We start from the raw sequence: 22,625 nt of genomic DNA on the forward strand, positions 1-22,625 counted from the left end.
AACAGCTTGAAAATCACTTTTAAAAATCACAGCGTGGTGTTTAACAATAATATAAGAATTTAGTTTAAATTAGAAGTCAGTAAATTTAGACTTTTGATTTAAGTTCAGTGAAAAAAAACTATTTCCTCTTTTAGGCATTATGTTAAACTTTGCTTTTTAGAGAAAAATATCATTTTTATGTAATGAAAATCACTACAGCTAATTGATATTGATGCAGTAGGTGCGCTCTGCGCATGCGCCGCTGTTGTCACGACTTCACACGCTGCTGCAGCTGCTGCAGGTAGAAACATGGCGATGAAGGCGCTCAGAGGTATGATGAACGGCGCCATGAGCGAGCTCTCCTCGGCCGTCAGCGGGACCAGACCGACGGCCACCGCTCCGCTGTCCGCCACGACCACCTCCCGGGAGCACGTGATGGCCGTGAGCCGGGATTACATCTCGCAACCTCGCCTGAGTGAGTCTGTGAATGTCCATAAATATCCAGACCTGAGGTCCTCATATGATGCTGTTTGTTTGCTAAAGAGGAGGAGGAGAGCAGTGTGAGGCAGGTGAAACTATGAGGAGATTCAGTAATTCCTTCAGATAACTAATCACCTGTCCATCTGTCAGTGATCTGCAACACTCATATGACATCAGACTGAATATTTGGGCAGAAACGGGTTTCATATCACTGAAGTAACTTTTACTTTACTTCATACTTGCGTAGACATGTTCAATTCATACCATCTGTAACTGGTGACATAGATATAGACATAGACAGGTTTTTATTGTCATTCAGATATACAAGTATACAGAATATATCAGGCCTTAGATTTGTAGAGGCTATGGTCTCAGTTAGCTACATTAACTCCCATCCAGCAGTCTGTGAACTTTAACCATCAACTACTTCATAAATGACTCAGAAATGTTGATGAAGAGGATTTAATGTGGCGGCATCGTTTTTTCAGTGCAAAATTTTTATGTTGCAAAGAAAAAATCTTAATTCTGCACTTGAAGTGTTTAACAACTATAAGACATGTACAGCTTCTTAAAGATGCTGGTGATGTAACCACATCTGGTTCTCTGGTTTTAATCTTTTAAAGAAGAGAGAAGCATTTTTCCAGCATTTACATAACGCAGAGAGGATAGTCAGGAAATGTGGGGGAAGAACACACAGAACTGCACTGAGGTATTTTAGACCGTGTGATTATGGATATAAAATGTTTTTTTTTCTTCACGAGTGAAGTTAGCAGCACTGGTGGGTGCTAAGAAATGAGTAAAAGCCCAAAAACTACAATAGAAGAAATACTCAGATTACAATAATTTTAGGCAAAGAAAAGAAGCAGAATGTGGAACTTTTTTTGCTTTAATGCATCCAGAGAAAAATCATATTTTAAGAGTAAAATAATAATCTGCTGCAGTTTCTGAACCAGGTTCTGAGACTCTCATATAAATACCTGATGTTTTGCCTCAGTTTCTTTGGGTTTTTCTACTCGTATCACACCGATTCAGACACACATGAGCTCTGATATTTCACAGAACAAACAATTAGTTCAATTTCAGACAAAATGCAGATTAAATTGTCATAAAAGTTGGTTAGTTACATGGTTAGTTACATGGTTTTTGCAGAACATGGTGCAACAACGAAAGCTTCTTCCTGATTAATTTTTCCAGCTCTGTTAATAGCGGTGCCTGCTCTCTGCTTCCTCAGCCTATAAAACAGTGTCTGGAGTCAACGGTCCGCTGGTGATCTTGGATCAGGTTAAGGTAAGAATGACACATTGCCGTGCTCCTCCACAGCACCTCAGTCCTCAGGAGAGACAATCACTTCAAAAATATCACCAGAAGATTGAGATTAATTACTTGGATCAAATCTGCTTTTACCAGTTCAATATACAGAATTATATTTTGAACTGTAATACAGCAACAGTAAGAAGGATCAGACTAGGCTGCACATCGCTCCGTTCTCCAACCAGCAGTTGGAAGGCTTCGTCCTTGGGACCAGGTTACGCATTAGTTTAGGTTTCTACTAGCTCCTGATCTCTGAGTCAGTGAATTTAAGGATTTAAAAACTTTCTGAGACTTAATCCACACGTCTGATTGGTTTTGAAATGAGTTGAGTGTTAATAATGCTTGCGGTCCTGCTGCACTTTAACAGTTTCCGAGATACGCCGAGATCGTCCATCTCACCCTCCCCGACGGAACCAAAAGAAGCGGACAGGTGCTGGAGGTCACCGGCTCCAAGGCCGTGGTGCAGGTACTCTGTGAGCAAGAGCCACAACTTTTAAAAGCCTTGTAGCCGCACATGCATCTGCTGAGCATCACATAAAGTTTTCTCTGTATCATCTGCTGACTAGACTGACAGAACATCTGGCACAGGTGTTAAGTTCTGATTCACTTGTGGAAATCACTGCATGACTCAAGACATTTCATATTTTGCCTTTGTACTGTTTTCAGTGAAACAAAGACTTTCAATTACTTACAAATCATCAACCCTCTTAATAATAATAATAATAATAATAATAACTTGGACTTATATAGCGCCTTTCAGGGTACCCAAGGTCGCTTAACAAGAGAAAAGAAGGGGGGGAAGGGTAGGGCCGGGGGGTGGGTTTAAGAAGAGTAGGACATGGAGAAGAGATGTGTTTTTAGATTCTTTTTGAACTGTAGTAGAGAGGGGGCAGAACGGATGTGAAGTGGCAGATTGTTCCATAGGGTAGGGGCAGTAGAACAGAAGGCCCTATCTCCACGTTTTTAGTCTGGTGCGAGGAACGGAAAGTAGGTCCTTGTCTGAGGAGCGTAGAAGCCGTGACTGGGAGTAGGGGTGGAGGAGATCAGAGATGTACTTAGGTGCAAGTGAGTGGAGAGATTTGTAGGTCAAGAGAAGGATTTTATAGGTGACACATGCTTTGTCTGGGAGCCTGTGAAGTTGCTTTAGGATGGGGGTGATGTGCTGCCAGGGCTTGGTGGGAGTTAGCACCCTGGCAGGTGAGTTTTGAACATACTGCAACCTGTCAAGGGCTTTACTGGGTAGCCTAGACAGGACACCATTGCAGTAGTCCAGACGGGAGGAGATAAATGAGTGGATGAGGGTCTCTGTTACTGAGTCGGATAGTGAGGGCCGGAGTATTGAAATGTTTCTGAGGTGAAAAAAGGCAGATTTAGTGATACTCTTGATGTAGGACCGACATGAAAGGGTGGAGTCCAGGATGACACCCAGGTTCCGTACCTCTGGTGATGGAGAGATGGAACAGCCATCTATGACCAGGGCCAGATCACCAACCTTCTGAAGCAGTGGTGCCAGGGCCACCACCATGAGCTCCGTTTTGCTGCTGTTAGAAAGAAGCCTGTAAGTACCAGATTAGTGATTAAAGCTGCACTGCTCCACTGTGCTGTCTGCAGGTCTTTGAGGGAACTGCAGGTATCGATGCCAAGAAGACCAGCTGTGAGTTTACAGGAGACATCTTACGAACGCCCGTCTCTGAGGACATGTTGGGTACAAGTCCATTTTAACTCCACTGCTTTACATATGTCCATTCTTAGCTGTGGAAATAACTTTTGTGTCTTCTCTAACAACAGAGCCACATTTTGATGTATGTTTGCTCAAACGTTACCATACAGTCACATGAAAATGTGTGTCTGCAGGCCGTGTGTTTAATGGATCGGGTAAACCTATCGACAGAGGACCAGCCGTCCTGGCTGAGGACTTCTTGGATATTATGGGTACGTTTCAGCATCGAAGTCGTCAGCTGCAGCGAGGCAGTCAGTAAAGAGGAGCTGATCGTAAAAAATGGATCCAGAGCACCTGAAACCTGCTTCAGGTCTTCTAGGACTTCCTGAATGATATCCCCTCATGTATTTCTGACTGCAGTGTGCGTGTGTTTCCACAGGCCAGCCTATAAACCCTCAGTGTCGTATCTACCCCGAGGAGATGATCCAGACTGGCATCTCTGCCATCGACGGCATGAACAGCATCGCCAGAGGGCAGAAAATACCCATCTTCTCTGCTGCCGGGCTGCCACACAATGAGGTACAAACATGCATCCTTGTGCTCCTCTCTGTGGGGTCAGCTCTCTGTCAGCCTGGTTTATTTCTTTGAGTTGAGCTCCTAAACAGAGATGACAAGGAAGTAAAGTTTACCTTTTGTGTAAAACCATGGATGTAAATTGTTCAGAATTTCAAGGGAATCACAACCCCTTTGCCAAGAGCAGAAGAAGATGGTGGATCCAAGAAGATCTGGGATGGTAAATGAGCGGACGGAATTCCTGCGAGTCCCAAAGGCAGCAAAGTCTCTTTGGCGTTCACTTCATGTATCAAAATATAAAACTCTGACCCCAGGTCATAAGACTTGCCTCTTTAATCCACATAGAGAACATTAATATGTGCATCTCAGGATTTACCTGCACTCAAATTTCCCTTTGTAAAAACACAGAGTGGTGTGTATCAGGCAGGTTACTCAGAAATATGACAGCAGCTCAGTCAGGATGAAACTGATAACACCGTCAGCTTGGACTGCAATATACAAATATATAGATATATTTAGATATATAATATCTATATATAATATTTATGAACATTTTCTTACTTCAATGTGAGTTCCAGCCTCGTTTTGGCGTTGACGAAGGTAGTCCGGCTAGTTGGCTGGGGTGTAAAAAAATAAACCGTTTTACTTCTGGAAAGGAGGTAAGTCAATGTTCATAAACGATATTGCTAGTATGGGATGTCATACAGCTTCATGTCAAATGAGGCAAACTATCCCTTTAAGATTAGCATCAGGTTCTGGTGGGCCCGTGGGGTCCCAGTCCCAATGCTTCCCTCTGCCTTGAATTATGCATTCTCCTGCTCCCCACCCCGACCTTGAATATAAAAACTAAATTAGATCCTCACCTTAAACTAAATCTAATTCTAACCTTTACCCCAACCAAGTCTTAACCTAAGAAGGATTGACCTTTTTACCTCTTATCATCTGTGTTCATGAATAATTCCAGCTCAGTCACTCTTCATATTCCTGTCAAATTCTCTTTTGTCCGGCATTTATTATTTTTTCTGTTGTGAATGTCTTAGAAGATCTTTTCAGGTAAAGGTTACCTGTCTCTTCTGATTCATTTTTATTGTCAATGTGCCGTTTGCTTTTAATTAGTGAGCTAATCTACAGTTTAGGTGTTTAGTTTAATTAGGTTAAAGATGAATAAATGACTGATGTGAAAGCGCTGTTTCCTGTCTTCCTGTCAGATTGCAGCTCAGATCTGTCGGCAGGCTGGTTTGGTGAAGAAGTCCAAGGACGTGATGGACTACAGCGAGGACAACTTTGCCATCGTATTTGCAGCCATGGGGGTGAGAACCTGATCATTTTCTCCATACTTTGAAAACCAAAAGTGAGCTTGAATAAAACTGCTCTAAATCTTAAAAAAAAAAGGACTCAAACCCAGATTCACCCTCTACACTGACTTTCTGTTTTTCATGTGTTTTAATGCTATAAGTTATAATATGACTCTGGTTTTAATGCAGAGTTATGATATAACTCTTGTTTCAATGAGCCTGAAACAGTTTCCATAATTCAAAACATTTATTTTCTATCTGATGTTGGTTCTGTTTCTGTCTTTTCATTGGTTTAATTCTTTAGTTCTTTTATTTAATCTGTTTTGTGTTCTTAGTTGGTAGTTTATTTTAACCCCGTCTTTGCTGTTTTTTGTCCTTTGGTTTTCTGGTCTTTGTATATTTTAATTTTTCCTAGTCTTTTCCCTGCTTTTTCCCTCTTTATCATGTGTTTAGATCTTGTCATTACTCCTAGTATCCTCAGTTTTCCTGTTCGGTCTCCAGTTCCACTTCCACACCTGTCTCCATCGGCTACAGCAACTCCTTCATTAGTTCCCCTCGGTATATATTCTCCTTTAGAGTTCACTATTTGTCAGATCCTCACTGTAACAACCCTCCAGGTATTATCTATAGTCTGTTCATCGCTCGTCTTGTTTCATCTGGTTTGTTTTCCCAGATTAGTTCATGGTTTTCCGGCTCTGCTGGGTTTTTGGCTTCTGGATTTGGGTCTTCTAATAATAATAAGAATACATTTTATTTAGCCCTGTCATGGACTGGCGACCTGTCCAGGGTGTACCCCACCTCTCGCCCGATGACCGCGGGGATAGGCTCCAGCCCCCCTGCAACCCGACCGACGGATTAAGCGGGTATAGAAAATGGATGGGTGGACATTTTATTTAGAGGTGCTTTTCATGGCACTCAAGGTCACCTTACAAAACCACAACAACAACAACAACAGCAAAAATAATTTAAAATAATAATAAAAAAAATACAAAATCACTAAGAGCAAAGATAATTAGAGGGATTAGGCCTGTTTAAAAAGGTGGGTTTTCAGATGGGATTTGAAAGTGGAGAATGAGTCAATCTTCCTGATGCTGGGGGGGAGGGAGTCCCAGAGACGGTGGGCAGAGCGGCTGAAGGCTCTGGCCCCCATGGGGGACAATAGGACAGGAGGGACAGTGAGGCTGATAGAAGAGGTTGACCTAAGTGTCCTAGAAGGGGTGTTGATGTGGAGGTCAGAGAGGTATGGGGTAGAGAGAGTCATTCTGACAAAGCAGAAGTTAAAAAATAAATTTAGGAAAACAAATGAGAAAGCTGGTTCACAAAAGAGACGTTAAAAAGATACTACAAGCAAAATGATTAAAAGCATTTTAAAATAGGGAGTAAAGTCGAATATAAAGCAAACAAATCAAGAGTTGATAGTAAAATTGGAAGGAAAAAGCTTTATTTAAATACAGAATACATGAATTAAACATTGACTTTTTTCTTAAACAAAATAACCTGGACAGCACCTATTAACCTGACCAATCAGAGAACATCTGCTCCCGGCCTTCTCCACCCTGACGAGGCCACCTGGTACTGATGGAATTAAAAGGTGCAGCATTACTAAGGTTCAGTACCATTAGTGTCACTAATCCTTTAAACACTGTTTGTTTTCACTGTCTGATTTACAGTTTTGATGAGATTATAAAAACATCTCACTCTTTAGGATGTAGACCAAAAAAGTGTTTTAAAATTAGTACTTTAAAAGGACCCTGTACTTCCTTGCTGGGGCCTGTAATGCTGATTGATCAAGTTCTCCCAGTGTCTTATGTTGTAAAATTTAAGTTGTATGGCAGAGTTAGTTTAGTCCGTAAACACAGCATGCATTCTCTGTGAATGAGTGAATGAGGACAGCTTGGACACAGAGAAATCAGAATTCTTTTGTCCTCCTCATTTCACAGCAGTTACATTTTAAAGCTCAGAAGGTGCCGTGCTGCTACTCTATGTGTCTGCAGCTGGAGCTTCACCGCTCTGTTTTGCAAACAGCAGCTCAGACCTGCAACATTACAAGTGAAAAACACATCAGGGGGCTGTGTGAGGTTCGGGATCTAACCCAAGCATACTTCAACATGTAAACTGGTGATGTTGAAGATCAAACCAGCAACCTTCTGACTGAAGGACGAATACGAAAGCTGCTTTCACACACTCACTGGACACAGCGTTAAAATGTTCTATAGATGTTCTGGAGCGACGCCATGTGAGAATGCAAATGTCCATATTTGCTATGGACTTTCTGCTGACATTTTCCACCCGGCCATCAGTGGGTGAGCCAATGTACAAATGTGTCCGCAGATCTTCCGGAGCATTTGCTGCTGCTGTGTGAGTTACCTTTGTCTTCTGCTGACCTGTATGCTGCTTTCCGCCCTCCGCTGTGATGGATATGTACAAGTACATGTAGCACTTATATCAACAGAGATTTCCACAGAGGTCTGCATCACATGCTGCCTCCTGTGCACTCTGACAGCTGCTCCCCTGCACCACTCTACTCCAGCAGAGAGCCTCCTGCTGTAATTTACTTTTATGATCAACAACTGTGGAAGAAGACCGAATCAAAATGTTCACACATTCTCCTGAACATCTTTGGTATTTATATGTGAAAACAGCTAAACTGAGCTACAGTGGTGTCCATGATTGTTCCAATCACAATGCAGCTATGTCACAGAAAGTTTCCCTCATGCTGGGAAACTGTCTGCTGTTTAAGCTAAATTTAGCTTTAAAAAAAAGCTAAAAGACCCTATAAACAGACCCTACAACTGGGGAAAGTTCCTGCAGCGGAAACATATTTAATGACTTTAGTCCATTTTTTTTGCTGGTTTGATGATTTAAAAGGCTTTTTCCCACCAAAACTGCACTTGCAGAGAAATTTTACTACTTTTGGTCTGACTTGTAATCCTTTGAAACACTCGTGGCACTTGGGGCAGACAGTATTTTCTGTGTTGAATCGCAAAAATGATTGAAGATCTGTTTGACTTGAAGTGGGAGTTCTGTGTCATAACTAAGAAAATACTGATTATTGCTTCCAGCAAAGAGAGATACAGGAAAATCTACCTGTCCACATTTAACATTTTTTTCATCTCACCAGAGAAAATTCAGCACAGCTACTATTACCATTAAAAGAAGTCGACTGACATCTCGTGTCATATACTGTATACACTGATGTTATTTGGAGTTCGGCTTCTCTCTGCCACCAGGTCAACATGGAGACAGCCAGGTTCTTTAAGTCGGACTTTGAGGAGAACGGATCCATGGACAACGTCTGTCTGTTTCTCAACTTGGCCAACGACCCTACGTATGACTTTTCTGCTCTTTTATACATAAATGGTCATATTTTATTACCTTTTTTTTTCCAACCTATAGCTCCAAGATTTAGGAGCTCTAGGCTCTGATTTGAACCATTTTTAAGTTGATTAGAATACATTTATGCTTAGAAACCTTAATACACTCCTTACTTAATGCCTTGTAAATATCTCAGTTCTTTAAACTTAAGAATAGGCATAAAAGTGGATCAGATATCATCGATGAATAAGATTCCTTGCAAGAAATATAGATTTTGTGCCCATTTTTAAGGGTTTTTTAAGAGTTTTACTGCCATTTATTTTTATAGAGATAATTAAGTCCATCAATTTAGATTCTTCTTCAAATGAAGCCATCAACCCCAGTTTCATTATGTTTACATGTAAGTTTATTAAGCATTAAGTTGGATAACAGCAGGAAGAAACATGATCAAAGTTAGACTCCCTTTCTTTATTGCAGCATCGAGCGAATCATCACACCCCGTTTAGCTCTGACATCAGCAGAGTACCTGGCGTATCAGTGTGAAAAGCACGTCCTTGTCATCCTCACAGATATGAGCTCCTATGCAGAGGCCCTCCGAGAGGTAAGCCACATTTTCTGTGGATTTATTCTGAAATAAGGAGGTTGGGAATGGATTCTGTATTTATTCCCCTGCTCAGGTGTCTGCAGCCAGAGAGGAGGTGCCGGGCCGCCGAGGTTTCCCCGGCTACATGTATACTGATTTGGCCACCATCTATGAGAGAGCTGGCAGAGTAGAGGGACGCAACGGCTCCATCACCCAGATCCCCATCCTCACCATGCCCAATGATGGTGCACTACCACACAAACTCACAATGTTAATGGCTGCAGGGTTGTTTCTCCAGGGTTCTCTTGTGTTTTTCAGACATCACTCATCCTATTCCGGACCTGACTGGTTACATCACTGAGGGGCAGATCTATGTGGACAGACAGCTTCACAACAGACAGGTAGTGAAGAGCAGTCTTGGATGACTAGATAACATGTCATATCAGGTATAATGCGCTTTGTGGCAGAGGCACGGGAACACATTTTTGGCAGGGGGTGCTGTTGGTGGGTGGCGAACTTAACAAATTTCTTTTTTTTTGATGCAATTTCCTGCATTCTAATCAATTTTAGGGCATGGCAAATCCCATCTGACTCACTCCTTCAGAATCCACCAAAGAGTTGGTACACACAACACAATCATTTCTGTAGCAATCAGAATCAATGGTAGCAACTCATGAACTCGCTCTTGCCAGCACTACCTACGGCACTGAAAATAGCAATTAAACACAAAGCACTCGGCGGTGCTATACATGAAAATAGCATAACCCAATGACTTGCCATTTCCCCCTTTGTTGCGGCAGAGTTACTGCATTGCTTTTCAGTGCAGCTGATATTGAATAAAAATAAATACATTGTCACATTATTATTATTATTATTATTATTACTATTACACAGTATTATTACTATAGACCTATTAGGCCTACTCTATTACAATGTGGCACACAACACGCTGATGTGATCCCTGTTAGCACTGCTGCTAGTGCTAACAGGGATCACATCAGTATCAGCGGCAGCTACCTTGTCCTGACGCTCCAGTGCTTGGTATTCTTCGTCCGATGCGTTGGGCTGTGGATTACTGATCTTCAAAAGTTTGGGATTGGGGAGGCTTTGAAAAAAAGACGAAATTCTCTTCTGCGACATGTTTGCTACTCTTTGCTACTCTTATTGAAACGTTCTACTCAGCGGGGTCGCGGGTTTTGTTTCGAGGAATCTCAATCACGTCAGGACAAAAGAAAATCTGATTGGCCACACAACAAATTTTATTTATTTAAATATTTATTTATTATTTTAAGAGCTAAGATATTGCCATCCCACTTCATGAACACAATATATAATATCAGCAGAGCGGAAAACAACAGTTTGAAATAAATAAATAAATAAATAGCCGTAGCTTTATTTTCATGTCAGTTTCGAAGCTCCGCCACCATAGAAGTAATGATGAGAGTTACTTCTATTGGATTCTGACATGCCAATCAACCGTCAGCCCCCCTCCCCCCTGCGCGTTCACAGACTCGTGACTCATTCATGTGTTTTGAAGGCGTGGTTTCGAGGGGTGGGCTGAAGGGAGAGGCAATGTTGTGTATTTTCAAAAATATAGCTTGCAGGAATCGTTTTTCCAAGATCTCATACCCCACCTTTAAACATATCTACTCTTGACTTGGGATCTGACTTGAGTGGAAATGGTACGTTGACCTGTTAGTCTTTACTTGGAACCCAACTTTAGACCTGGTGTTCTTTACTTGGGGTTTGTGTTGTAACTATTTAGTCTCGAGATTTGTCTCAAGACTTGCTGATCTTGACTTGGGGACTTGGACTTGTTTGTTTTGGACTTTACCAGAGACCTGCCCTCAGACTTCCTGATCTTGATGCAGGATCTGGTCTATACTTGAGACTCATGTTGGACTTTTTCTCAACTAAAGATGTGATTCTGGACATATTGGTTTTGACCTTGGACCTTATGTTATACATACTGTTCTTGACTCAGGACCAGACTTGGCTGCTGTTCCTCTTGACTTAAACTATTATACTCTGTTCTTGAGATATGACTTTTTCATCTTTACTTGTGGCATTACTTTGATTTGTAAGTCAAGCCCATGTCTTCTTTCTCTCCCCTGCTTAGATCTATCCTCCCATCAATGTGCTGCCGTCTCTCTCTCGGCTGATGAAATCTGCCATCGGGGAGGGAATGACCCGCAAAGATCATTCTGATGTTTCCAACCAGCTTGTAAGTGCAAAGCTGCTTTATAAAGCTCATATAGGCCTTTACCATTCTCTCTGACACTGTGTGTGTTTGTAGTATGCATGTTATGCCATAGGTAAGGACGTCCAGGCCATGAAAGCAGTGGTGGGAGAGGAGGCTCTGACTGCTGATGACCTGCTTTATTTGGAGTTTCTGACCAAGTTTGAGAAGAACTTCATCTCCCAAGGTGCAGACTGGAGCATCGCAGATAAGACGTTACATAAACGCATATATGCTGTCTGAAGTCTGAACTTACAGCCAATATGCAAGTCATCCGTCTTTTCTTTATTACACTGGGCACTTTTCTCTCTTCACTTTTCTTCTTACCTTGTTGGTAATGTGCATGGACATTACCACCAGCAATAAACCCTAAAATGACTTAACCATAATCTACATCTACATCCCGGACAGGTCGCTAGTCATTCCAGGGCCGGTTTAAACATAATGAATGTTTGCTGAAATTACACTAAAACCAGCACTAAGCTGTTGAATCTCTCACAATATCAAGTCAAGTTTATAAACAAAGTACATTTAAAACAGCTGCGGTTGATTGAAGTGCTGCACTGTAAAATAGTTATTGAGGTAGAAACAATATTCGATAAAAGACAGATTTGAAACAGTTACAGTTAATGAAAGCAGTAAAATATTGTTGTTTCGTTTAAAACTAAAAGGAAAGAAATAAAGACGTGTTTTAAGACTAAACTTGATAGCAGGAAGTGTTGGAGCCTGCCTAACATGCAGGAACAGTTTGGCCACATCCAATGATCAGTAAATCTGAGTTATCCAGAACGCACATGTGGTTGTCAGAGGTCCAAAAGATACAAAGCAAATTGTCCATTATGCGCTTTACATGCCAACAATTAAACCTTTAAATCAGTTCTAAAATGTTTGGGGAACCAGTTAGGAGAGTTTAGTCTTTTTTTTTAAACTTATTTTTTATTAATTTTTCTTTCAACAATTACAGTGTCAGGGAATATCGTACATACATAGTTAAACAATCATCCTTATATCAATGTCCTTTTTGTCCATTGGCAATGGTGGTGTCCTCTTCTCGTCCTCTATAATCAGTCCATTTATCACATTTGTCCTCAAATTGTGCCTCTTGTAGTCTCAGTTTGTGTGTGATTTTCTCCATTACAAAAATCTCTTCCACAGTGCACATCCACTGCTCCTCAGTCGGTGGGTCTACTTTATACCACATTCTCGTAATTGTTTTTTTACTGGCTGATAGCAGCACTTTAACAAGATACTCATCCTCTCTTTGTATTATGTCTCGTGTTAAATTACCCAAGTAGAGTATTTTACATGTTTTTGGTATCTTATATCCTATTATTTTTTGTAAACCCCTCCATAGTTTGTCCCAGTATCCTTTTAACTTTTGGCAGGACCAGAATATGTGTGTATGGTCAGCATCCACGTGACCACATGCTCTCCAGCATGGCTGCCGAGCAGACACCACTCCTCCCCTAATCTTTGGAGTTATAAAAAATCTGACCATATTCTTCCAGTTGAATTCTCTCCAGATCCTGGAGCTAGTGGACGTGCACTGCGTTTTACAGATATTAAACCACTCTTCCTCAGTTATTTGTTCTTTCAGTTCCTTTTCCCATTTTTCTTTGATATATAGAGAGGAAGACTTTCTGCATGACATCAAACTTCTATATAGGACTGAGATTACTCTGCATTTTTTACCTTCATATGCTCTCCGAAATACCTCAACAACTTCGTTATCAGTGTCAGTTTTTATCTCCTTCTCATAATAGTCCTTTATTTGCAGGTAGCGATATTGTTCATGTTTATCTAATCCAAATCTGCCCCTCAACTTCTCAAAACTCTGCAGCTTACCTCGTTCAACCATCGTACATATTGCTGTGATCCCTTTTCTCGCCCATTGTTTAAACCCTTTATCATTTATCCCAGGTATAAACCTATCATCAGACGCAAACCAACTCAAAATCTTTATCTCTTTCTCCAGTTTATACCTTTCAACAACAGTATTCCATATTTCAATTGTATTTTTGGTTATTACATCTAATTGGTTACCTAATTTTCCCACCAGGCCTTTATTTGCTATCAAGTTTCGTACTTCAGCGTCCGTCTGCTTTATTTCTATACTTTTCCATCTTGAAAAATACTCATTGTTGCACCAGTATATCAAGGGTCTGATTTGTTGCGGCATAGAAATACTCCTCTAGGCTTGGCAAAGCCAATCCTCCTTTGTCTTTAGGGAGCTGCAGAGTTTTGTACCTGATCCTCGGTTTCTTCCCTCCCCATATAAACCTCGATATCCACCTGTTCCATTCCTTTGGTGGGATCGTTACTGGCAGCGATTGAAACATGTATAAGAGTCTCGGTAGGACATTTATTTTAATTATCTCTATTCTTGAGCTGAAGTCCAAAATAATAGCAGACCATCTCTCCAAGTCTCTCCTAATTTCTTGATTTATTTTGGTGTAATTTGCATCATATAGCTTGTCTATTCCTTTTGTGATGTTTACACCCAAGTATTTTATTGATTTAGCATTCCAATTGAGTTTATATGCATCCTTTATCTCTGGGGACGGGGAGTAGTTTATTGACAAGATCTGTGTTTTGGTGACATTAATTTTGTAACCCGAATATTTTCCATAATTCTCTAGTAACCTGATAAGGTTTGGGAAGCTTTCATTGGGTTGCTTTAAAAATATCAATATATCATCCGCAAATAATCCTATTTTATGTTCCTCCCCACCTATTTTCACCCCTTTAACTTTTTCCTCCTGCCTAATCATTTGGGCTAGTGGTTCGATAAATAACGCGAATAGACTCGGGGAGAGGCTGCACCCCTGTCTTGTCCCCCTTTCCAGACTGAAACGTTTTGTCAAGCTCCCACTTATTTTAATCCTTGCCATAGGTTCCTGATATAACGACTTAATGCAGTTCACAGATTCCTCGTTAAATCCAAATTTTTCCAATACCTTATATAGAAATACCCAATTCACACTGTCGAAAGCCTTTTCGGCGTCTATGCTTACCAGAATTGCACTTTCCCCCTTGCTCTGTATGTTTTCTAGGACATGTAAGGTCCTTCTTATATTATCTTGTGTTTGCCTCTCTTTAATAAAACCGGTCTGGTCTTCATCAATCAAGTCCTGCATAAATGTCTCTAATCTCTTAGCTATAATTGAGGTGTAGAGTTTATAATCCACATTTAATAGCGATATGGGTCTGTAGTTGCAGCAGTATTCTTTGTCTTTACCTTCTTTTGGAATAATAGAGATAATGGCTTCTTTCCATGAGGGAGGGATCTTGCCTGACCTGAGACTATAGTTAAATGAGTCCTGTAGTAGCAGGATTAACTCTTCCTTGAATGTTTTATAAAAGGAAGCTCCCAATCCATCAGCTCCCGGTGACTTCCCTGATTTTGCCCGACCAATTGCCTCTTTAATCTCTTCGACTGTAATCTTCGAAGTCAATATTGCATTTTGCTTTGTGCCTATTGCTGGTAAGTCTAAGTTGTCTAAAATATCCATCAAGTGTTCTTCACCTTCAGGAGTATGCTGTGAATATAAATTGTTGTAATATTCCTCAAATACCTTTTCTATTTCTTCTGGTTCATATAGAATTTTATTAGTCACAGGGTCCCTTATTTTATGTATATTAGTTATTGCTTGTTGTTTCCTTATGACTTTAGTGGCTTTAGATCCTCCCTCGTAATGAGTCTGTTTTATAAACCTTGCTTTCCTTTCCACCTCTTCTAACAAAATATCATCAATTTTTTTCCTGACTTCTTTAATCTGATTAAATATATCTGAATCTTTTGACTGCTTGTGATGCTGTTCCAGTTCTTTTAATTTTTCAATTTGTTTCTGATACGTTTCTAGTCTGACTCTCTTTAAAAATGCTGTGTGTGAAATCAACCTCCCTCTGATCACTGCCTTCAGGGCATCCCACAAGATTGTCGGATCAACTTCCCCATTGTCATTCTCTTTCCGATATCTGGTTATTTCCCCTTTTATTTCTCCAACTAATCCCTTATTGTTCAATATGCCTTCGTTAAGTCTCCATACTGTATTTTTCCTCTTATTGTTCAAATGAATTTTTAGGTAAATAGCACTATGGTCTGATATATCAGCCACGCCTATCTTACATTCCCTCACTTTGTGTATATCTCCTTTACTCATTAGAAAGTAGTCAATTCTGGAGTACATAGCATGTGGAGCTGAGTAGTGGGTATAATCCCGATCAAGTGGATGTAATTCTCTCCATACATCCTGCACATCCATTTCTAGCATCATTGTATTCATATATCTATTAATTTGTTTTTTGTTTCTCTTCATACTTGTGGTGTCTAACCCGTAATTCAATACCACATTAAAATCCCCACCGCACACTAATGTCCCTTCTGTTTCCAGATTTATAAGATCAAAAACTTTTTCATAAAATGCTTTTCCACTTTCCGGAGGAGCGTACACATTGAGCAGTGTCACCAATTGGTTTTCTAATTTCCCTTTTATCATGATATATCTTCCCTTCTTATCACTAACTTCTTTGATCAGTTCGAACTCCACTGTGTTAGAAATCAGTGTCACCACACCCCTCTTGTGATTCTGCCCAAAGGAACTGGAAAATGAGTTCCTGTAGCCCAGCTTTTTAAACTTTGCATGCTCCTCCTGTGATAGGTGAGTTTCTTGAAGAAAAATAACCTGCATTTTCTCTCTTCTAAACTTAGATAGAGCTTTATTTCTTTTTTTTTATATTGTTTAAGCCGTTAATATTCAGCGACACCACCATTATATCATTATGTTGCATTGTTTGTATCCCTTGAAATAATTCCTGGCCCCTCCACCGTAATGTTGTCAACCAACGTTTCCCCATGAACAAAGTATGAACGAACACAAAAACTGAACTTCCAAGCAAAAAAGGGCCTCAATCCCCATAGGCCCTGTCTCCCTGTTGGTGGGAGTGGGGGATGTCTTTTTGTGAACAAAAGGCCCCCCCTAGTGGTTGGGGGTATACCTAAAATAGGCCTTCCCATCCTACTAGGTAAGTCCAACAATCAGTAGCTTCTTAGCTCTCTCTGTCGATTCATATGTAAACATAAGCATTAGAGAAGTCTCATTTGTAGAAGAGGGAGGGTAATCTTAAGAGTCACCACTAAGTCTTCTCAAGTGGAACCCTTTCTGTTGTATCAAATTTAGATAAAGATAAAAAATAAAAAGTAAAGAAACATCGTATCAACTTTTACCTTAAAAACAGTGAGCCTTTAACTCTTCTGGGCTCCCTAGGGACTCATCCCCTCCCTCTCTCTCTCTGTTGACCAAAGTCTTCCTCGTCTCCTCATCTTCTAAACTCCTGCAGCTTTTCTCTCGCTCGGTTCGCTGCGTCTTGGTTGGTGTCCTCGGATGCGGCGGACCCTCTGTTTGTCTCCTGCCTCTCTCCGGCGCGTTGCCACGGTGAAGCTCTCTGGATCCGCTCCTCGAGTGAAGGTTCGCTGCTGTGCTGCTCACCTGTCTCCAGCCCTCTTTTCCGCATGTCCCGCGCTGCGTCTTCGGCGCTATTATAGATCTTGGGCCCGTCTGACCAGTGGATCCTTATCCTACTCAGAGGTGTCTGAAAGCGTATCTTTTTATCTTTTAGAACCTTTTTGATTTCGGAATAGGATTTACGTTTCTTCATCACCTCGGTGGGATAATCGTGGTCAAAAAATATCTGTCTCCCATTGACGATTATTTTCTCTTTCCAGGCTTTTGTCAAAATGCTCTCTTTAGTCTCATACTTAAGAAAGTTGACCACAATGGACCTCGGAGATGCTCCCGGTGGCGGCTTCTTTCCGAGACTTCTGTGCGCACGTTGGATATGGAGCTCGGTTCCCTCCGGTAACGCGAGCTCTCGGCGGAGGAGACCCTCCACCAGTTCTTTCACAGACTCATTGTCCCGTTCAGCCACATTGTAAATTCTCAAATTGCAGCGTCTTCCATGTCCTTCCACTTCGGTCAGCTTCTCTTGAAGTTTTGTTTGCTGTTTTAGTAGAGTGAGGATGGCCTCCTTTGCCTCGATGTTCCATTCCTCCAACTCTGCCACTCGCACCTGTGCCTTGGTTATATCCTTCCGCTGCTCTTGTATTTCCGCGACGTTTTGTGCCAATTTTCGGTTAGTTTCCTCCTTAAAGCCGGCAAACTCTCGCCTCACCTCCTCTTTAAATTCCTCTTTGAACGTCGTAAGGTCCTGTTTCATCTCTTTTTTGAGGTCACGTATCTCCTTCGTAATGGCAGCCAGTCCCTCGAGTACCGACCGGGCCTGGCTGGAATCGTCGTTTTCCTCGCTTGCCGTCTCGTCTTCAACCTCGTGTTCTTCTTGGTCTTTGGACATAGTTTTTTTCTTTAAACTTCTCTGCCCTCGTCCCCCACTCATTGCTTGTCAGTTTGAATTCGAGTTTTCAATATTTTCGTAGTTCGGGGGAGATTCTTGTCTAATCGACTCAGGAGCTCTGTTTTATGCTGCCATCTTGCTCCGCTCCCTGCCCGGAAGTCAGGAGAGTTTAGTCTTGAAGGACGTAAACAGAAGTCCGAACCCACAGAAATATCAGTAGATGGTAACACAGAAAAACTGTGAATGACTGCGGTCTATCAACATATATTTTTAAAAAGAGTAATGTTTCACAGATTTCCATGTAAGAGGCCCGTTTGAGCCTTTTGAAACCAGGCAGCCATTTCAGGTGAGTTGGCCTTTATGGCCTCGTATTTGCTGGTATTCTTAGTGACTGTAGGACTGTTTCGGTGAGTTTGTCTGCTGAATCTGCTGTCTTGTCATTCCTCCACCTCTGGCACTCTCTATACTTTCATCACCCCCTACCTGAACCAGGGTTCGAATCCCATTCCTACTTATCTTTACCTCTTCTATTTCTACCCCCTACCTGAACCAGGGTTCGAATCCCATTCCTACTTATCTGTACCTCTTCTATTTCTACCCCCTACCTGGACCAGGGTTTGTATCCCCACCCCGCTATGACTGGTGTGCAGTTGGTGAGAGTCTGGGGTAGCTTGTGGTTGTGGAAAAAAGATGGTTGTTGTAGTGTGAGGAGCAGTGATGGCTGACATTAGGGGAGTGACTCCAGTGGGACGCCAGTGATCACTGTCTAGCCTCCTGGAGGTGTCGTGGGCCCAACTAGAGGAAACACTGATGAAAGGAGGTTCCCACCTGATGACCCCAATGACATGTTGGTCAGCACTGCTCACTATAGGGATTATAGGGATCTGGAGGTTCTTCATTAGGTACTGAGCCAGTATTAGAAGGTTAATTGTTGAATTTAGGGAATTATTCACTGAGTCTGGTAGTTTTGTAGCACAAGTTTTTTGTGTTTACTTTGAATTGAATAAGAGCAAGGACATTTTAGGAGTTCACCATAAGTGCTTAAAATGAGGTTTACATAAAGCACGAGGCCAGTTTATACTGTTTTACACTGTCGGGTCGACGGCTCTAATCTCCCAGTGAAAGGTCTTAAATAAAACTGCTGCCAAGATTACGTAGGATTAATGATGTTCTTTTGTGTTTGCATGTCCAGGTGCCTACGAGAACAGGAGTGTGTTTGAGACTCTGGACATCGGATGGCAGCTCATGAGGATCTTCCCCAAAGAGATGCTAAAGAGGATCCCTCAGAGCACCTTAGCCGAGTTTTACCCCCGAGAGGCCAAACATTAGCCAAGCACACACCGCTTTCCCTCCTTTCAGTGAGGCCTTTGCATACATACAGTGTAGTGTTGTGATGCCGTAACTGTCTTCACACTCGTGGTTTTCATGTGGCCTTGACAGCAAACCTTACCCGCTTAGACAGAAGGAGAAAGAGACTGAAATGTTCAGAGGAGCTTGTGTATGTTGACAGTGTGGATGTAAAGAAGCTGCCTGCTCTCTCTGCAGAGAGAAGAGAAGGAAAAATCTGTTGATTTATAGGCCTTTATTTAGCAAATGAAAATTAACACAAGTCAGAGTTTAAATAAGCTTGTGGATTCGAACAAAAACAAGACGATGAAAGGCTTTCGATGATTATGAAAGGTGATGGGAAATACTCTGTTATCAAAGTGTAAACAGAACATCATCCCTTTGTAAGAGATTTGGGTCATTTCCTACATATCTTCCTGTCACTGCATGAAGTTATCACTTTGGCAGGTGTTTCCTGTATTCTTTGTTAATTTAAAGAGACTGATGGTTACTTCCTCAATCAGTTGGGGTTAAGGTCCAAATACAGTAATAATGGAAACACTTAAAAAAATACAATCTAAAAAACAGTATGATAATTACATTTTCAAACCTTCATGTTGACAAAAAACCCATAAACTAAACTTTATTAACAGTCTTTAATTGAACCTAGACTCTTAAGTTATCGTTAAGTCTCTGTAATCATTGTGCCTCATGTTCCAGCACTGTAATTTAGACTTTTTTTTAACATAATTTACTGCTTTTTTATTTATCTTACAGTCCAAGAAACTCCCTGCAACACAAGAAGTTGTTTGATGTTTGTGTGGATGAATTAAATAACAATATTTCCCCCTCATCCCTCTCTGCTGTGCGTCAGCTTTTCTAGTTAAAGCTGCAGTCTGCAACTCTTTTTCAAGCATAATGCCTGGAACTGTCCGGGGATTCTGAAAGTAGTACATTAAATACCCCAATACAAAAAAAAAATGAGTTCTCTAGGTCCCCTATATGTCCCGCTAGGTCCCTCCAAAGCCAGCAGGTTTGTTTACAAAATTGCAGACCAGACCGGTAAAAGGTAACCAATCAGGTTTACGAGCTGGGCTCTGCTGCCTGTCAATCACCGATTGTGCACGCGCGATACAAGGTAGGCTCGTCCCCACGCTTATTTATCTAGACTATTGAACTTCATTACGGGTTAGTCTCCTTACTGTGTCTTCCATGATCGCAAATGACAGGTGAGTTGATGAATGAGGAGTCGTGTAAGCGCATCTGGCGTGCACGTCTACGTGCACGAGTTCTCATGTGTTTTGATGGGGCGGGACAGGAAGTTGAATAACTTTTTATTTTTCGGTTAAAAAATAAGCATTTCTTGCATTTTGCGAATACGGAGGTCACCGTTTTCAACTTCAAGCGTTCTGATAGATCATGTAAACTCTTAAAATGCCAAAAAGTAGGACTTTACGTATGACAACAACAAATCTTGCAGACTGCAGCTTTAAAGACTCATTCTGGCACGGTGGATTTTCATGGTGGAGTTCTGCTATGTTCTTGATAAAGACCACTGCAGGTCTGGAAAAGTCTTGAAAAATAATTAAATTTGGCTACAACAGAAAAACACTTTTTCAAAGAATGTTTAACTTTTATTTTGCTTTGCTCTTTTTGAGCAATGGTTCAATTTCAGTAAAAAAAAAGAAGTCATTTTTCTCCAAGTTGTTTAGATCATGTTGGGTTATAATATTCTAACTTTTTTTTTTTTTTACTGGTTCCTCATCTGTCTTTGATTGTTTTGACAGTGCAAATAAATTTAGTGACTTTCTATGTGGCACATTTAATATATTTAATTTGCAGAAACCTGTGGATATTGCAGTCAGTCTAACTCTAAATTGAGTATATTTCCAGTGATGACAAACAGTTTCGTTGAGTCTTGTCTGCACGTTTGTGTTTCTGTTAGTGAACATGAATGTGAACTTATTTCTTTCAACAGCTAACTGAAAATGTTTTTAAGAAAGAAATGTATTTATCATGTTTGAGCTCAAGGATACACACAAAAACTTTAATTCTAACAGTCTTACTTCCATTACAGTGTCTTTATTTTGAGATGAATTTTCAAAGCTGTAAATTCTTCCAAAGCGTGACCGAAAAAAGGTTTAATTTACCAAGAATTTGTAAACTGCCTGAAATGACTCATTAAAATGAGTTTGCGGTTTAGGATCAGTGTGTTCTGTAACTGCAGAACTTATGGATGCACAAACAGCTATAACACCCTAAAGGAAAGGGGTGACGGTGAGCACGATATCACCTCCTCGTTAAAAAGGACTGCTTTGCTGTTTAATGTGTGTCGGAGAAAACAAACCAAAGTCAGATCTGATCCAAAGAGATGGATCAGATCTCTGAACCTACACCTGCACGAGTCCCAGCAAAGTCATTTCGAAGTTCGAAGGCTGGTGACAGGCTTGTGTGCTCATTAGGCAGACATGTCATGATACAAAATCTTCTTTCTTACATACGCTATACCGTCGCTTTGATGGATGTTCATGTACTGTCCTGAGATACATCGCCTTGTTTGGACTTATTTCAAGTGGCACTTTTCAAACCAGCCATGCCTGTAATGGGAGAGGTGAGGTGAAACTATACCAGTAACATGTTTGAGGATACTGTTATGCTTAACAGCTTGATTATGTTGTGGTTTCTTTAGATCATCATTGGTCATCGGTTAAAAAGGGTTAAAGTGACAAGTCTGTGCTCATATTTTTTGTGTATGTGACAGCTTAACATCAGACGTCAGCCTTTAAATATCTGTGAACTGTCTTTTTGTTTGAGAACTGTGTGAATGTTTACTGTATATTTAAATTGCATGCAGTGTTACTGAATGTTTACTGTTGGTGCCTCAGATATCATGCCATAAAATAAAAGCTGCTTTCTCATGATTTCAGATCAGTTGTGGTTCATATCAGTGAGTGTGGCTGCAAAGATTTGGTGGTCATTTAAAATGTCTGCTTGGTTTGAAATAGGTCAAGAGTTTTTCTTTAAATCTGTGTGATGAGTTTTAAATTGGAAGAGATGGGAGATAGATGGGATAGCAGCAACAAGAGACTAGAAAAGTTGTGTAAAGCAAAGAAAATTTCACACTGATGATGTTAACGGGCAGCTGCTCAGCCAGAGACACTGAGAAGTAAACATCTGGAGGGGATCGTCACTCTGTGGAAAACTTCCAAGACAAACAACATTAAAATATTCAGAGAAGTCTGTGAACACAAGGAAAACCAGTACTAAATGTTGATGATCCTTAGGCAGCTTTGCCGATTGTGTAGTGGAGATTTTTGAAGATATTTAACATCATTCTTCTATAAAAGACTTTACATGATTTTCTTATCATCAAACTTTTTGGAAAAAAGTTATTGATTAAATAAGTAAATGCATTAATAATTCATGCATATTAGAGGCTCTGTGTGATGCCCCTCCACTCTGCCCCCTGCAGGTCTTTGAGGGATCTGTTTGCATTGATACCAGCTGTGAGTT

At 40.9% G+C, this 22,625-nt stretch overlaps 1 protein-coding gene across 1 annotated transcript; it reads left to right on the top strand.

Moving 5' to 3' along the window:
- The first annotated feature begins 252 nt into the window (after nt 1-252).
- Nucleotides 253-22,038, top strand: atp6v1b2 (ATPase H+ transporting V1 subunit B2). Its single transcript, XM_075455681.1, has 14 exons — nt 253-454; nt 1,691-1,746; nt 2,138-2,236; nt 3,382-3,475; nt 3,625-3,702; nt 3,870-4,009; nt 5,212-5,313; nt 8,529-8,626; nt 9,091-9,214; nt 9,291-9,441; nt 9,515-9,597; nt 11,316-11,420; nt 11,493-11,622; nt 18,979-22,038. Exons 1-14 carry the CDS (start codon nt 289-291, stop codon nt 19,113-19,115), a joined length of 1,563 nt encoding a protein of 520 aa, XP_075311796.1. The 5' UTR covers nt 253-288; the 3' UTR covers nt 19,116-22,038.
- Nucleotides 22,039-22,625: the final 587 nt, after the last annotated feature.

The sequence above is a fragment of the Odontesthes bonariensis genome, chromosome 22, assembly GCF_027942865.1.
Source record: "Odontesthes bonariensis isolate fOdoBon6 chromosome 22, fOdoBon6.hap1, whole genome shotgun sequence".
NCBI classification, from domain to species: Eukaryota; Metazoa; Chordata; class Actinopteri; order Atheriniformes; family Atherinopsidae; genus Odontesthes; species Odontesthes bonariensis.